Raw genomic sequence first — 19,015 nt, 5'->3', positions numbered from 1 at the left:
TGCACAAAGACAGGAAGGTTACATCAGAAGACTGAGACAGTAAATGTAAAGTAACCTTGTAGTGTCTAATGTTAGGCCTTGACTGTCCTCCAAGCTTTAGATAAATCCCTGTTCCCAGGACAGATGGTTTCTACTTGTTTCTTTAGTTTAGATAAGTTCCCCTTGGGAATTCTCTATTTGTGCCTCCTGATTAGCCAAGTCCCTGCTTAGACTTTTTCTGTTCATCTTAACTCTTTATGTATCAGCACTGCATTAGCTCCCCTCAAAAAGTGTTTGGACAAAATCCACCATCTATTTTTGATCAAAATTCTCAGCAAAGTGGGAATAGAGGGAACATATCTGAACAAAATAAAGGCCATGTATGACAAACCCACAGCTACCATCATACTCAACAGGGAAAAGCTAAAAGCATTCCCCTTAAGATCAGGAACAAGACAAGGATGTCCACTTTTATTCAATATAGTACTAAAAATCCTAGCCACAGCATTCAGACAAGAAAAAAGAAATAAAAGGCATCCAAATTGGAAAAAAAGAAGTAAAGCTGTCATTATTTGCATATGACATGATACTATACATACAGAACCCCAAAGATTCAACCGAAAAACTACTACAATTGATAAATGAATTTAATAAACTAGCAGTATATAAAATTAATATTCAGAAACCAGTTCCATTTTTATATACCAATAACAAACTATCAAAGAGAAATTAACCCAGAAATTCCACTCTTAGGTATCTATCAAGAGAAATCCAAAATGCTGATTCGAAAAAATATATGCACCCCTATGTTTATTGCATAGGGGTGCATAAAAATATATGCACCCCTAATATATGCAATAGCCAAGACCTGGAAACAACCAAAATGCCCGTCAGTAGACAACTTGGTTAAGACACTGTGGTACATTTATACAATGGAGTATTACACAGCCATAAAGAATAAAATCTTACAATTTGCAATGATATGGATGGATCTAGAGAACATTTTGCTAAGTGAAATAAGTCAGATGGAGAAAGACAAATACCATATGATCTCACTTATATGTGGAATCTAAAGAATAGAATAAATGAGCAAACTAATCAGAAACAGTCTCAGAGATATAGAGAAAAAACTGAGGGTTGCTAAATGGGACAGGATGGGGATGAGGGAGAAGGTGAGGAGATTAGAAAGCACAAATTGGTAACCACAAGATTGCCACAGGAATATGAAAGACAATTTGGGGAATATAATCAATAATGTTATAAAGATTTTGTAGGGTGTCAGATGGGCACTTGTCTTATTAGGGAGACCACTTCATGGATGGTGTATATCCCTGACCACTGCAGTGTACACCTGAAGCTGAAGCTGAATAACACTGAATGTCAAATATATATATATATATATATATATATATATATATATATATATATTTCACAGGATGTGGAGTACAATGGAATTGTAACAGCTATATATGATGTCAGAGAGGTAGTAGATTGGGGGAGGGGGGTTATCACTTTGTGAGGGGTTTAAATGTCTAACTATTACATTGGTTTGTACACCTGAAACTAATTAAAAGAGAGAGAGAAAAATTAAGAAAACAATCCCGTTTACAATTACATCAAAAAATAAAAATAAAATACCGAGGAATAAATTTAACCAAGGAAGTAAAAGACCTATTTTGGGAAAATTATAAGACATTGAAGAGAGAAATTAAAGAAGATACAAATAAATGGAAACACATACCATGTTTATGGAAAGGAAGAATTAATATAGTTAAAATGTCCATACTACCCAAAGCAATCTACAGATTCAATGCAATCCCTATCAAAATACCAATGCCATTATTCATAGAACTATAACAAATAATCCTAAAATTTATATGGAACCACAAAAGACCCCGATTAGCCAAAACATTCTTCAGAAAGACGAGTAAAGTTGGAGTATCACAACCTGAAATCAAACTATACTATGAGACTATAGTAATCAAAACAGTATGGTATTGGCATAAAAACAGATATATAGATCAATGGAACAGAAGAGAGCCCAGAAATAAACCCACGCCTATATGGTCATTTAATCTATGACAATGGAGGCAAGAACATACAATGGGGTAAAGACGCCTATTCATAAATGGTGTTGGGAAAATGGGACAGATGCATGCAAAAGAATGAATCTGGATCACTTGCTTACACCATATACAAAAGTAAACTCAAAATGGATTACAGACTTAAATATAAGACCTGGAACCTAAATAAAACTCCTAGAAGAAAACAGGCAGTAAACTCTCCAATATTACCCTTAGTGATATTTTTACTGATATATCACCTCGGGTAAGGGAAATAAAAGAAGAAATAAGCAAATGGCACTACATCAAACTACAAAGTTTAGGCACAGTAAAAGAAACCATCGACAAAACAAAAAGACATCCGACTGAATGGGAGATGATATTTGCCAGCGACAAATCTGATAAGGGATAAACATCCAAAATTAATAAAACCTCATACAACTCAATACCCAAAAAATAAACAATCCCATTAACAAATGGGCAGAGGACCTGAATAGACACTTCTCCAAAGAGAATATACAGATGGCCAATACACATATGAAAAGATGCTCAACATCAGTAGTATTAGAGATATGCAAATAAAAACCACAATGAGATATCATCTCACACTTGTCAGAATGACCATCATTAATAAATAAACAAACAACAAGTATTGTCAAGTATATGGAGAAAAGGGAACCCTTGTGTTCCGTTGCTGGGATTGCAAATTGGTGCAGCTACTATAGAAAACAGTATGGAGGCTCCTCAAAAAAATTAAAAACAGAACTGCCTTATGACCCAGCAATTCCACTCCTGTGTATTTATCCGAAGAAATCCAAAACACTAATTGAAAAAATATATGCACCCCTATGTTTATTGCAGTGCTATTCACAATAGCCAAGCTATGGAAACAACCAAAATGACCATCAACAAATGATTGGATAAAAAAATTGTGGTACATTTATACAATGGAGTATTTACTCTGCCATAAAAAAGAACAAAAATTTACCATTTGCAACAACATGGATGGACCTAGAGAATTTAAGCTAAACGAAATAAGTTGGACTGAGAAAGAGAAATACCAAATGATCTCACTTACATGTGAAATCTAAAGAACAAAATAAATGAGCAAACAAAACAGAAATAGACTCAGAGATACAGAGAAAAAACTGATGGCTGTCTAGATGAGAGGAGGTTTGTGGAATGGGGAGAAGGTGAAAGGATTAAAAAATACAAATTAGTAATCACAAAATAATCACAGGGATGTGAACTACAGTATGAGGAATATAATCAATAATATTGTATAGATTATGTAGATTGCCAGATGGGTACTGGACTTATCGGGGGATCACTTCATAGATTGTGTAGATGCCTAACCACTGCACTGTACACCTGAAGCTGATGTAGAATAATATCGAATGTCAACTATAATTATATATATATACAGAGGATGCCTTTTTCATTTTAAAAAAGGAAAACTATATTAAAATTGTAAACTCTATATACCAATAACAAAAATGAATACAAGTCACGTTTGACTACTGAAATTACAAGAGGTGCTCAAAGTGGTTACCATCAGTGTCCAGACACTTCTAATTACGGTGAACTACTGCTTGAGCAACACTGACCAAAGTGTCCACCTGTATACATTTTTTTGGCACACTCGATATATACCGTGTTTGCCCAAAAATAAGACCTCACTGGATAATCAGCTCTAATGCATCTTTTGGAGCAAAAATTAATATAAGACCTGGTCTTATTTTACTATAAGACCAGGATTTATATTACATAATATAATGTAATATAATATAAAACCAGATCTTATATTAATTTTTGCTCCAAAAAGACGCATTAGAGCTGATTGTCTGGCTACGTCTTATTTTCGGGGAAATACGGTATGGTCATGGGATGTAAAATATAGCATAGGGAATATAGTCTATGGTATAGTAACAGCTATATACAATGTCAGAGGGATAGTAGACTGGGAGGGGGGTTATCATTTTGTTAGAGTATAAATGTCTAATCATTATATTGTTTTACACACCTGAAACTGTTAATTAAAAAAGTAATAAGTACATAATTAACTAATTACTTAATTAAAATAAAATAACAAAAAGAAATTGTCATACATTTATACAATGGAATACTACTCGGCCATAAAAAATAATGAAATCTTACCATTTGCGACAACATGGATGGACCTGGAGGGTATTATGCTATGTGAAATAAGTCGGACTATGAAAGACAAATACCATATGATCTCACTTACATGTGAAATATAAAAAACAAATGAACAAACAAAACAGAAACAGACTCATAGATACAGAGAACAAACTGATGGTTACTAGACGGGAGGGGTGTTAGAAGGCTGGATGAGAAAGGTAAAGGGATTAAAAAGTACAAATTAGTAGTTATGAAAAAGTCATGGGGAGGTAAAGTACAGTATGGGGAATATAGTCAACAGTATTGAAATTATGAACAGTGTTATGTGGGTACTAGACTCATCGGGGGAATCACTTCATAAATTATATAAATGTCTAACCACTATACTGTACACCTGAAACTAATATAAAATAATAATGAATGTCAACTATAATTTAAAAATAGTCACAGGGATTTAAAGTACAGCATAGGAAATATAGTCGATGATATTGTAATAACTGTGTACAGTGTCAGATGGGTAATAGTCTTATTGGGGTTATCACTGTGAGTTATATAAATGTCTGACCACTATGTTGTTTTCTACACCTGAAAATAATAATTTTAAAAAGCATCACAAAAAGTAAACTCCAGGCCCAGATGATTTACTGGTGAATTCTATCAAACATTCAAGGAGAAAATACTACCAGTTTTTCATAAATGTTTCATAGAATATAGATGAATGGATCACTGCTCAACTTGTTTTACTAGTCCAGTGTAATCCTTATACCCAAACTTGACAAATATATTGGGGGGCGGGGGGAAGAAAGGCATACATCAATATCTTTCATGGAGACAGACACAAAAATCCTTACCAAAGTATTAGCAGGTTGACTCCAATGCTTTATAAAAAGGCTGTTATGACCAAATAAATTTTATCCCAGGAATGATTTAACCTTATTAAATGATTTAAGGTTGAGTTAACAAAAATCCCACACAATACTTAAAAATCACTCAAAATAGATCATAGATCTAAATAATAAACCTAAAACTATAAGATTTCTAGGGAAAAAATAGATACCACACAAAAAGCATGGAACAAAAAGAAAAAAAATAGACTTTATCAAAATTTAAAACTTTTTCTCTTTGTAAGATACCAATAAGAAAACAAAAAGGCAAGTCATATGCTGGGAAGAAATATCCATAACACATATATCAAATAAAGAGCTTGTTTCGGAATGTATAAAGACCCTTACAACTAAATAAGGAGATAGACAATGCAATTTTTAAAATAGGAAGGAGAGCTGAACAGATACTTCACAAAAGAAGTTAAATGAATGACCAATAAACACCTGAAAATATTCTTAACATTTGTCATCAGGAAAATGTAAATTAAAACCATAACGAGATTCAAATTAGATAAAATTAAAAAGAACGACTACACCAAGTATTAGTGAGGATATAGAGACTAGAACTCTCATACACTGATGGAAATGTAAAGTGGTACATCCATTTTGGGAAAGAGTCTGGCAAGTTCTTAAAACATTAAAAATAAACTCATCACAGGACCTGGCATTTCCACTTCTGGGTATTTACCCCAGAAAAATGGAAATATGTGTCCACACAAAGTCTTGTACACAAATGTTCATGGCAGCTTTATCTATAACAGTTCATATCTATAACAGTTCAAAGCTATACACAGCCCAAATGTCCATCGTAGATGAAAAGATAAGCAAATTGTGGTATATCCACATATTGGAATAATACTCAGCAATAAAAAAGGAACAAACGATACAGGCAACAACATGGATGAATTTCAAAATAATTTGCTTAGTGAAATAAGCCTAGCAAAAATGACTACATCCCATACAATTCCATTTGTATGAAATCCTAGAAAGTGCTTTAGGAACAAAGCAGTTCAGTGGTTGCAGAGAACAGAAGTGGAAGGAGAGATGGATTGCAAAGGGGCATGAGGAAACCTTTGGGGATGATGGAAATGTTTATTATCTTGATTGCGATAATGGTCTCACAGGTGTATACACATGTCAAAATTTTATGCGTAAAATTTTATGCCTAAAATATGCGCAGTTTATTATATTTCAGTTATACCTTAAAAGGTTGTAGGGAAAAAAAAGTTAAGAAACAATCATACAACTCTGCCTCACTTTGAGTCTGAAGATACCAACTTTCTTTCACATAAGTCAATACAGCAAATGCTGCCATTCCACATTATTCCTGACAACCTAAACCAAATGTTCCCAATAAACAGGCACCTGCAATTCCTATTAATTGATGAGGATATCAGAAGCTAAAGTGGTTGCCAATCAAAACCCCCAAGGAAACCAAATCTGCCTTGCCTCTTAACCAAAATGAAAAGAAGCATGGTATTTTATAGGAATCAATTTTGGAAAGTAGTCAAAATATAAGTACTGAAAAGCACAGTAAAGGTGGGGAACCCACTTGCCTGAAAGTATTGTTGCCAGGAACAAGATTAGACAAATGCAAGACAGCAGAATTGGCTGAGGTCTTCTCTTCTCGGAAGAGCCCATTAATTTCTTCCCAGTGATAACTCACCATTTTAGTATCATCTGTACTTTCTAGAAAGATTAAATAATAAATGAAAAATAGAATGAAATGTAAGAATGTTAAAAGAAAAACTTTGTAATTTATATTACAGAATGTTTAAATTTCTATATATATGAAATTATAGAATTGCATAGATTTCAATGGATACATATGTATTATGCATTAGAAGGATTTTTTTTCCTCCTTCCTAAATGATCATCACTATTTTTCTCCTGGATTTCTACCAGGTTTGAATGAGGTTGTTCCTACTCAGTTTTCAACTTGAAAAGTACAGTGACAGTGTTATTGCTTTTTTAAAAACGGGTCAACCAAACACAGCACAATGAAATGCTACCTCTTCTCACCTCATCTACAGCATATCATTCCTACTGAAAATTTTCAATAGGTATCAGAACTCACAGATTCATAAAGAATTAAGAGGTGCTTATTTATAATTTATAAAACAAAATAAGATATAATTTATTATTATCTTAATAAGGTCTAAATCTAGAAAAAGGTAGTATCCTATATGAAAATTTCCCATTTCTACATAAAGAGAGCAAACAAAATATGCCACAGAGGATCCTGGAAATTTAGACCGGGAAAAGTGTCAGTTTCATCTAATTCACTTAAGGAAAGAACAAGTTCATGCTACAGATTAAAATCCTGAACAGCTTCCTTTAACTAAGTCACACTGAATTAGAAAAATCAAAATGAAGTGCATTTTCTCATGTAAATATTTTCATTTAAAACATGATTTATTTTCATGCTGTTAAGGGGGAAATGTGGATATCCATATTTGCATAGATGCAAATGGTCAGGTCAATGTCATTTCTCGTTATTTGCAGCCTTGCAAAATGGAGTCCTCCCAGCCTTGACAGAGAGCCCCCATTAAAATCAGTACTATGTAGGCGCTTCAGGATCACTGAAGACCGGCCGCATCATCAATTGTAAATAAGACTGGGGTGACGTTATAGGAATGGCGGCAGCAGGGCGCACTTTCTGAGTTCTCCTCCGGATCTTCTTGCAAACAAGACCTATAACCCATCAAGGAACTTGTTGCTCATCGCACAGAACAGCGGGGAGATTCGTGGTTTACTTGAAGCTAAGGAATACTTGAAGTTGCGCTAATAGGGCGAGCAGGGGAAGGAAAAAGAGGAGCGGAGTGAAAGCTCCTGGCCGGCAGCGGCGGGAGATCCCAGCCCGCAAGGGAGCCTCAGCTGGCGGGGGCGAAAACCGAGAACCGAGGTGAGACCCGCTGTGCCGGGCACGCACAGGAGCCCAGGGCGGAGCGGAGAGCGCAGAGACCGGGAGGTGGGCTCTTTCCCTGCGTCCCACGGCTGATCTCTCCCGCCGGGAGGGCGGACGGAGTCGCCCGAGGGCAGACAAAGAACACAGTCTCCATACCTGGGCCCCTCCCCCGCCCCGCTCTTCCAGTCCTACCCCGCCCTTCCAGAGACTTGAGCCGGCCCCTGAACTGAGGAGTGGCGGCAGATTGCAGAGGAGCCGTGAAGCTCAGACTCTGGGAGGCCTGGCGGGCAGCCCTGGCCCAGGGAGACTGGGAAGTGTGTGTGATTTTGGCTGCGCTGGGAGAGAAGAGACTCTTCCACCCCCAACCACCACCTTTTCTGGCCTGCGGGAAGAGGGCGACGCGCGGCTGGGTTGGGAGAGTGAAGACCCCTCCATCCCCAGCCCCCACCCTTTCTGGCCTGCCTAGGGCGGGGCGGGTGCAGCTGCAGAGACACACCTGGAGATCAGCAGTGAGGCAGGCGCAGCTCTGGGTTTTCAGCAGATCAGAAATCTCCCGCCCGCACTCACACACACACACTGAAGAAGGGCCTTAAGTCTCAGGAGTTCTGGACACGGGGCCGGTAGTGCCACTCTCAGTTTGCATATGTACAGGCAAGGGCAGAAACTGCACTGATTTTGTAAAAACTATCATCCAGACCCCTCGGGCCCACACATTTAAGTCTGCAGTCCCAAAGTCTCTCTGGGCACCCGGTGACCGGCTCTGCCTGCGCAATAAGCAGGGGGCTCTTTGGTACAGCAGAGGACAACCTGGACATTGCTTGGTGGGCTTAGGCCTGGACTGTCGCTGCTTCTTGTTTTGCTTTGTTTTGTTTTGTTTTGCTTTGTCTTTATATCTTCAATATCTTTGCCTGTGACGAGTAGGGGTTATCTGGTGGTTTTGCATGTGAATGTATTTGATTTTTTTTCTTTGTTGTTGTCGTTGCTGTTGTGCTTGGTGATTTGCTTTGTTCTGAAACTGCCCTGCCGGGGCTCAGCTTGTGAGGCACGGTCAGCAGATCAGAAATCTCCCGCCCGCACCCATACACACACACACTGAAGAAGTGCTCTGAGATTCAGGAGTACTGGACACGGGGCTGGTGGGGCTACTCTCAGTGTGCATACGTGCAGACAAGGGCAGAAACGGCACTGACTTTGTAAAAACTATCGTCCAGACCCCTCAGGCCCACGCATTTAAGTCTGCAGTCCCAAAGTCACTCTGGGCACCAGGTGACCGGCTCTGCCTGCGCAATAAGCAGGGGGCTCTTTGGTACAGCAGAGGACAACCTGGACATTGCTTGGTGGGCTCAGGCCGAGACTGTCGCTGCTTTTTGTTTTGCTTTGTTTTGTGTTGTTTTGCTTTGTCTTTATATCTTTGATATCTTTGCCTGTGACGAGTGGGGGTTATCGGCTGTTTTTTGCATGTGAATGTATTTGATTTTTTTCTTTGCTGTTGTCGTTGCTGTTGTGCTTGGTGATTTGCTTTGTGCTGAAACTGTCCTGCTGAGGCCCAGCTTGAGAGGCACGGGATTCAGCATATCCAGGGGCCAACTCCAGACCAAACCGGAGTGCTGCCGGGTTTGACCTCCAGGTCACACACCCAGAGGGGGTTCTCTGCAGGCACTGGAACCCATAGAGGCCAAATCACATTTGGGTGGTCAACCTTCACGCAGCAGAGCGCCCTGCGGGGGGCAGAGCCAAGTCTCACAACGGGTCAGCCCAGGAGTTAACCCCACCTACTCATAAGCAAAAAGCAATTAAAGATCTTCTTGAACGGGACAGTGTACACAACACAAGAGTCACCTTTGGAGCACACGCAGAGGAGGACGACGCTGTGCGAGTCAAATATAAAGGACACATACTACATAAGATAACCTAGCAAGATCTAAGAACTCTAGGGGATCTACCTAATATATCAAAATAAACAGTCAGCCAGAATGGGGAAACAAAGATACACGTCCCAAATAAAAGAACAGAAGAAGCCTCCACATCTGGAACCAAATGAAGCAAACGTAACCAACCTTTCAGAGACAGAGTTCAGAACACTGGTCATAAGAATGTTTAAGGAGCTTAGAGAAGACATAAAGAAGGATGTAGAAATCATAATGAACGAGCTTAGAGAAAACATAAAGAACGATGTAGAAATCATAACGAACAACCAGTTAGAACTAAAGAACACAATTACCGAAATTAAGAACTCACTTGAAGGAATTACCAGCAGGTTAGATGAAGCAAAGGATCGAATCAGCGACTTAGAAGACAAGGTAGCAGAGATCACCCAAACGGAACAACAGAAAGAAAAAAGAATAAAAAACAATGAGGATGGCTTAAGAGACCTCTGGGATAACATCAAGCGCAACAACATGCGCATCATAGCAATACCAGAAGGTGAAGAGAGTAAGCAAGGGATTGAGAACATATTCGAAGTAATAATGTCTCAAAACTTCCCCAACCTGATGAAGGAAACCAACATACAAGCCCAGGAAGTGCAGAGAGTTCCAACCAAGATTAACCCAAACAGGTCCACACCAAGACACATTATAGTTAAAATGGCAAAGCTTAAAGACAAGGAGAGAATCCTAAAAGCAGCAAGAGAAAGACGGAGGGTTACATACAAGGGAACTCCCATAAGACTATCAAATGATTTTTCTACAGAAACATTGAAGGCGAGGAGGGAGTGGCAGGAGATACTCAAAGTGATGGAAAACAAAGGCCTACAACCTAGATTGCTTTATCCAGCAAGGCTATCACTTAAAGTTGATGGAGAGATAAAGAGCTTTCCAGAAAAAAATAAGCTAAAGGAATTTATTACAACCAAGCCAGCATTGCAAGAAATACTAAAAGGACTTCTGTAAATAGAAGAAAGATCAAAACAACCTAACTACAAATTTAAAAATGGCAATAACTATGTACCTATCAATAATCACTTTAAATGTAAATGGACTAAATGCTCCAATTAAGACACATAGGGTGGCTGACTGGATAAGAAAGCAAGACCCTTGTATATGCTGTATACAAGAGACTCACCTCAGAACAAAAAACACACACAGGCTGAAAGTGAAGGGTTGGAGTAAGATATTTCATGCAAATGGAAACGAGAAAAAAGCTGGAGTTGCAATACTTATATCTGACAAAATAGACTTTAAAATGAAGAACATACTAAAAGATAAAGATGGACACTATATAATAATAAAGGGATCGATCCGACAAGAGGACATAACCCTAGTAAACATCTATGCACCCAACATAGGAGCACCTAAGTATATAAAACAGGTACTGACTGACATAAAGACAGAGATCAACAGTAACACTATTATTGTAGGAGACTTCAACACACCTCTGACAACAAGGGACAGGTCTTCCAGACAGAAAATCAATATGGAAACAACAGCCTTAAATGATACATTGGACCACTTGGATTTAATCAATATTTTCAGAACATTTCACCCCAATGCTGCAAAATACACGTTTTTCTCAAGCGCACATGGAACATTCTCCAAGATAGACCACATGTTACGCCACAAAACAAGTCTTGATAAATTTAAGAAAATTGAAATCATACCAATTGTCTTCTCTGATCACAATGCTATGAAATTAGAAATGAACTACAGGAAAAAAACTGGAAGACACACCAATTCATGGAGGCTGAATAACTTTTTACTAAATAATGAATGGGTCAAGCAGGAGATCAAGGAAGAAGTCAAAAGATATCTCGAGACAAACGAAAATGAAAACACGACGACCCAAAATCTATGGGATGCCGCGAAAGCAGTCCTAAGAGGGAAATTCATAGCTTTGCAGGCCTACCTAAAGAAACAAGAAACATCACTAATCAACAGTTTATCTTCACATTTAAGGGATTTGGAAAAAGAACAGCAAAATAAGCCCAAAGGGAGCACAAGGAAGGAGATAATAAAGATCAGAGCAGAAATAAATGAAATAGAAACCAGAAAAACAATATAAAGATCAATGAGTCCAAGAGTTGGTTCTTAGAGAAGATAAACAAAATCGACAAACCTTTAGCCAGACTCATTAAAAAAAAGAGAGAGAGGACCCAAATTAATAAAATCAGAAATGAAAGAGGGGAAGTGATAACGGACACTGCAGAAATACAAAAAGTTGTAAGAAGTTACTATGAGCAAATATACGCCAACAAATTTGACAATTTGGAAGAAATGGACAATTTTCTAGAGGCGCACAACCTTCCAAGGCTAACTCAAGAAGAAACAGAAAACCTGAATAGACTGATTACCACCACGGAAATTGAATCAGTAATCAACAGTCTCCCAACAAACAAAAGCCCTGGACCAGATGGCTTTACAGTTGAATTTTACAAAACGTTCAAAAAAGAATTATCACCTATTCTCCTCAAGCTCTTCCAAAAAATCCAGAAGGAAGGAAGACTCCCAAACACTTTTTACGAAGCCACTATCACCCTGATCGCAAAATCAGACAAAGACACCACAAAAAAAGAAAACTACAGGCCGATATCTCTAATAAACATAGATGTAAAAATCCTCAACAAAATATTAGCGAACAGAATTCAGCAATACATTAAAAAGATCATACACCATGATCAAGTGGGATTCATCCCTGATATGCAAGTGTGGTTCAACATCCGTAAATCATTTAATGTGATACGCCACATTAACAAAATGAAAAATAAAAATCACATGATCATATCAATAGATGCAGAAAAAGCATTTGATAAAATCCAACAGCCATTTATGATAAAAACCCTTAAGAAAGTGGGAATAGAGGGATCATATCTCAACATAATAAAGGCCATATATGACAAACCCACAGCTAACATCATACTAAATGGGGAAAAGCTAAAACCATTCCCCCTAAGATCAGGAACAAGGCAAGGTTGCCCACTATCTCTGCTTCTATTCAACATAGTGCTGGAAGTTCTGGCCACAGCAATCAGACAAGAAAAAGAAATAAAAGGCATTCAAATTGGTAAGGAGGAAGTAAAATTATCATTGTATCCAGATGATATGATCCTATATATAGAGAACCCTAAAGACTCCACTAAGAAACTATTAGAGCTGATAGATGAATTTAGTAAAGTAGCAGGATACAAAATTAATATTCAGAAATCAGTTGCATTTGTATATACCAATAATAAAACATGAGAAGGAGAAATTAAAAAAACAATCCCATTTACAATGGTTCCAAAGACTATAAAATACCTGGGAATAAATTTAACCAAAGAAGTAAAAGATCTGTACTCAGAAAATTATAAGACACTGAAGAAAGGAATGAAGGAAGATATAAATAGATGGAAACACATATCATGCTCATGGATAGGAAGAATTAATATAGTTAAAATGTCCATATTGCCTAAGGCAATATACATATTCAATGCAATTCCTATCAAACTACCAACGTCGTTTTTCACAGAAATAGAACATATAATCCTAAAATTTATATGGGACCATAAAAGACCCCGAATAGCAAAGGCAATCTTGAGAAATAAGAACAAAGTGGGAGGTATAACAATACCTGACTTCAAATTATACTACAAGGCTACAGTAATCAAAACAGCATGGTACTGGCATAAAAACAGACACATAGATCAATGGAACAGAATAGAGAGTCCAGAAATAAATCCACACCTATATGGCCATTTAATCTACGACAATGGAAGCAAGAATGTACGATGGAGTAAAGACAGTCTATTCAATAAATGGTGCTGGGAAACCTGGACAGACACATGCAAAAAAATGAAGCTGGACCACCACCTTACACCATATACAAAAATAAATTCAAAATGGCTTAAAGACTTAAATGTAAGATCTGAAACCATAAAATACCTAGAAGAAAACATAGGAAGAAACTTCTCAGACATTACCCGGAGTAAGATTTTTACTGATATATACCCTCGCTCGAGGGAAGTAAGAGAAAAAATAAACATGTGGGATTATATCAAACTAAAAATTTTTTCACAGCAAAGGAAACCATCAATAAAACAAAAAGGGATCCTACTGAATGGGAAAAGATATTTGCCAATGATATATCTGATAAGGGATTAATATCACAAATCTATGAAAAACTCACTCAACTCAACTCCAAAGAAACAAACGACCCAATTAAAAAATGGGCAGAGGACTTAAAGAGACATTTTTCTAAAAAGGACATACAGATGGCAAACAGACATATGAAGAAATGCTCAACCTCACTAACCATCAGAGAAATGCAGATAAAAACCACAATGAGATACCACCTCACCCCAGTCAAAATGGCTATCATCAATAAATCAACAAACAACAAGTGCTGGCGCGGATGTGGAGAAAAGGGAACGCTTGTGCACTGTTGGTGGGATTGCAGATTGGTGCAGCCACTATGGAAAACAGTATGGAGGTATCTCAAAAAACTGAAAATGGAACTACCCTATGATCCAGTAATCCCACTCCTAGGTATCTATCCGGAGAAACCCAAAACTCCAATTCAAAAATCTTTATGCACTCCTATGTTTATTGTAGCACTATACACAATAGCCAAGACATGGAAACAACCAAAATGCCCATCGGTAGATGACTGGATTAAGAAACTGTGGTACATTTATACAATGGAGTATTACGCAGCCATAAAGAAGAAAGAAATCTTACCATTTGCAACAACATGGATGGACCTAGAGAACATTATGTTAAGTGAAATAAGTCAGACAGAGAAAGATAAGTATCATATGATCTCACTTATTTGCGGAATCTAAAGAAAAGAATAAGTGAATGAACTAACCAGAAACAGTGTTGGAGACAAGGAGGAAAAACTGAGGTTTGCTAGATGGGCGGGGTGGGGGGCGGGTGAAGGGATTGAAGGGCAGTCGGTGACCACAGGATGGCCACGGGGTTTGAAATTTAATCTGGGGAACGTAATTTAGCGGTTACCAGAGGGTAAAGGGGTTGGGGGTGGGAGATGAGGGTAAGGGGGATCAAATATACGGTGATGGAAGGAGAACTGACTCTGGGTGGTGAACACACAATGTAATTTATAGATGATGTGATATAGAATTGCACACCTGAAATCTATGTAATTTTAATAACAATTGTCACCCCAATAAATTTAAATAAATAAAAAAAAATCAGTACTATGTAGGCAAAAGAATCCTCAAGTATCACAGATACGCACGACTTCCGTCAATGAGAGCTGACGTCAAAAGCAGAGTGAGTTCTTGCATCTGAGGAGACACAACTGCTATGGGCAGCATGTTGACTCTCCTGGCTGTGTGACAGGAAAGAGGACACTCACTGAGCCTACGTGATGTATGCACATGTCATTACCCACATAAAATCACCTGCTTTTTAAATTTGGTTATAAACATCCTGTCAAGAAAGCATTTATCCTACAGGCCGCAACTATGGAGAGTACTGTTTAAAGTTTTGGAACCTTCCTATAAATTTTAGGAGCTTGTCTACAGGTTTACATTTTTGTACAAAAGCCCAGGCTCAGTGAATATGTGTAATAATAACCAAGGGATTAGTTGTAGAATGTGAATGGTAACTGCAGAAAAGCAACGATGGAGAACAGTTCCAGTTCCTGTGACTAACTGTATCTTGGATCTTTGACTGAAGGTACCCTGCCACTACCATCACCATGCTTTAGCTATGATATTAATTAGGCAAAATGACAGCAAAAAGCGGAGCTGTCAGCCCTAGAGGTAAAGGCTGGAAGGTGGACTTGGCATAGAGGTGGCCCACCTCAGTTGTTCAGGTTGTACCCACAACCCAGCTGAGGGGGCAGCAGCGGCTCAAGGCCAGCCCATGTTCCACTCACTCAGCCAGGACTGTGCCCACTCAGACAAGGGGCCACCTGTTTCTAATTCACACAAATACACTGATCTATGGGCTAACAGTGACCCAAAAGGACCAGTGGGCGTGAAAGCCCATGGCACACAGTTTCCCCTGACCCCTACCTGCTCAGCGGAATGTATTTAAAATGCCCCTTCACCTAAGGTAAAGGTGAATTGTGGGGAATGGAGGTAGAAGAGTGCAGAGAGCAATTATCAGGCAGGGAAAGCCACCACTCAGGAACAATAAGCAATAACCTTGAATGTAACCTTAAACAGCAGCATAAGTGAGTCCTGAGTTATACCAAAAGCAGAAGGATAATAGAGACTAATGTAAAATTAAAAAAATACATTATCCTGTCACTCAGGCACCAAAAACAGAGACACACCTATACAATAGGTTGCCACTATCTATACAGGCTTACCTGCCTTAACAGTGACATTTACAAATCTTTCTCCAAAGACATTGTCTCTAGAAACTGTAACTTTGAAGGCATAAAATCCTACTGACAACTGCAACATAAACAAAGTTACACAGGTAAACATGCAGAAGACATAATGGGTCTATGGCCCAGAGAAGCCTAAAATATCCCAGAAGCCACTTCCTAAAGTCAGCATAGAAAAGGGGCAGGAGAAATCTCATTTGGGTCTGTACAGACACTGCTACATGTTTGAGCCTGAGCTCAGGAACACTGAAGGTCACCCAGAAAGGCCTTCAGCTTAGTTACAGATATTCATGGCCTTAGAGGGGCATACGTGAGATGAACCAGCAAAAGGCAGCCATTTTCAAACTTGCATGTATGGGAATCACATGTTTTTACCAAGTAGTTCTGGTGAGTCAGCTGTTTTTGAGAAACAGTGCTCAGTGACATGGGGGTGATACAAGCTATTAGTTGAGCAGTCTCAGATGAAGATAACATAACCATCTGATAGAAAACCAGACTAGTGGTTCAGTCAGTTTATTTATCTTTATGAGCAAGAAGAGGGTGCACACATCTTCGAGCAGTATGTGACAGTCACAGCACTTGGGAACTGGAATGGAACTACTGGTAACTCTAGAAATGGGCCTGATTGAGAAGCAGAGATAACCAGAACATCCCTGACACTGCAGGAAAGCAAGACTTAGAACACAGACTTTTCAACCTCACCACAGACCCCTGGGAACCCAACCTCTAGCCCCTCAGTTAATACACCAAATAACCCAAGTAAAGAAAAGCTATCTGAAAGCCCACTTATTTAACCATCTATCCATCTACCTGCATGGTTGAAACTTGATTCATTTATATCCTTCTTTAGATCTTAATGATAAGAGAGATTCTGGGTTCAACAGAGATGGTGTTAATTTAATTCCATGGTCTGCTGTAATAATATAGCCAGTCTCCAGTTACTTACTTGAGAGAGATTAAGAGTTTGCATGTGTCTTTGCTTTATTTCACCTTGGTAGTCTGCAGGATGGCTTAATAAACTCCATTCATAGTTGTAGGTTGTTTCTGAGAGAAAAAAAGAAATATGAGTAGTTATAAATTCTGAAAGGTCACTTAATAATCTAGGCAGAGGAAAGGAGATGACAGCCTTCAATCCAACCAGAAGAGATTACTTTATTTTTTTAAGATTCTTATTTAAAAAATATAGTTAACATACAATATTATATCAGTTTCAGGTGTACACCATAGTTGTTCAACATTTATATACCTAAAGAAGTGATCACCATGATAGGAGGTTGAACAATTAAGTTCGCGAACTCATTCTAGAAAAAGTGCTACATACCGTGTTTCCCCAAAAATAAGACTTAGCCAGACTATCAGCTCTGTCTTTTGGAGCAAAAATTAATGTAAGACCTGGTCTTATTTTATATTACATTATATAAGACCTGGTATTATATATTTTACTTATTTTACTATAGTAAAATAAGACCTGGTCTTATATTAATTTTTGCTCCAAAAGATGCATTAGAGCTGATTGTCCAGCTAGGTCTTATGTTCAGGGAAATTCGGTACCCCATTGCTGAATATCACTATGGTCACCTTTGAAGTACTCTCCTTGGAAGCTATGCACCGATGCCAGCACCTAGTCCACCCTTCAAAGCAATTTTGAAACTCTTTTTCTGGAATGGCCATCAGAGCTGTCATCGTATTACACTTGATGTCCTGAATGTCATCAAAATGTCTTCCTTTCAATATTTTCTTTATCTTCAGGTAAAGAAAGAAGTCATTGGGGGCCAGATCAGGTGAGTAGGGAGGGTAATTGTAGGGAAGATGTTGAAGAAAATTTGCCTTCATTGATTGATGTGAGCTTTTGTCTATTAGCTTTTATCTGTTTCTGTATGTGAGGTGATTTCTGTACTGTTGAGTACAGAAATCAGGGGTTGAGTAAATTCACCCTTTAGTCTCATTCTCCCGAGTAGGGGAGATATGAGATGATGTTTGCTGTTCTGTCTGTGCTGTGAGGTGATAGTTAGCTTAGGGTTAAAAAAATTCTTGATCAGGGGTTGAGAGAATTCCCTCTTTGTTCTGTCTGTTTTGCCCACATCAACAAATAAAGTAAAGAACTAGCTAAGTTATATCAGGACGATGTGACAGGCACGTTGCCAGGCTTTGGAAGACCTTGGGCTGATGGTCCCAAGCAAGAACAGTAGATATTCCTTGTCCAGATGAACGAGCCCTTCAGCTGGGTAAGGAATATATTTTCTTTTCTTTTTTTTTATCATTGACTGCCGGACCCTCCCGGAACTGGCTATTCCTTGAGAGGGGAGGCAGGAACACAAAACTTGGTTCTGGGGTACATCTAAAAAGATACATAAGACGGACTTCAGGTGGATTGAGATTGATTGATTGTTGTTTCAAGAGATTGCTATTCAGAAGATTTGCTGTTTCAGGACTGCTTTTCAGGATTGGATTGTTTCAGAGTAAGAGATCAGAACTTGCCTCAATAGACAGTAAAGACTTCTTTTGTTGGTGAATTGTCATCATTCTAGCATCTTTGGGAACTTGCATGCAGCTTGCAGCTTGCAGTATCAAAAGACTTCCTAACTTCCAACAACAACAACGCCAACAACAACATTCTTGGGAACTAGCAAGCATCGGTGTGGGAGACGCCTGTGTTTCTCTCAGCTACAGATCTGGCAAGGTTTCGATTTATGACTTTTCCAGTGTTGTTCCCCCCCACCCACCCACCCACACAGTTTGGTGAGCTTTTGGCATCTCCTATAATG

General features: G+C 38.4%; 1 protein-coding gene across 1 annotated transcript in view; it reads right to left on the bottom strand.

Moving 5' to 3' along the window:
- The window catches only part of KIAA0319 (KIAA0319 ortholog), a 73,559-nt gene that overhangs the window by 37,171 nt on the left and 17,373 nt on the right, over positions 1–19,015 (bottom strand). The window contains 4 exon segments of the mRNA XM_033093440.1: positions 6,625–6,757; positions 15,147–15,239; positions 16,230–16,317; positions 17,197–17,294. Of these exon segments, the coding sequence (XP_032949331.1) occupies positions 6,625–6,757; positions 15,147–15,239; positions 16,230–16,317; positions 17,197–17,294 (412 nt within the window).

This window comes from Rhinolophus ferrumequinum, chromosome 22, assembly GCF_004115265.2.
Source record: "Rhinolophus ferrumequinum isolate MPI-CBG mRhiFer1 chromosome 22, mRhiFer1_v1.p, whole genome shotgun sequence".
Classification (NCBI taxonomy): domain Eukaryota; kingdom Metazoa; phylum Chordata; class Mammalia; order Chiroptera; family Rhinolophidae; genus Rhinolophus; species Rhinolophus ferrumequinum.
This window is presented reverse-complemented; position numbering and strand designations above follow the sequence as displayed.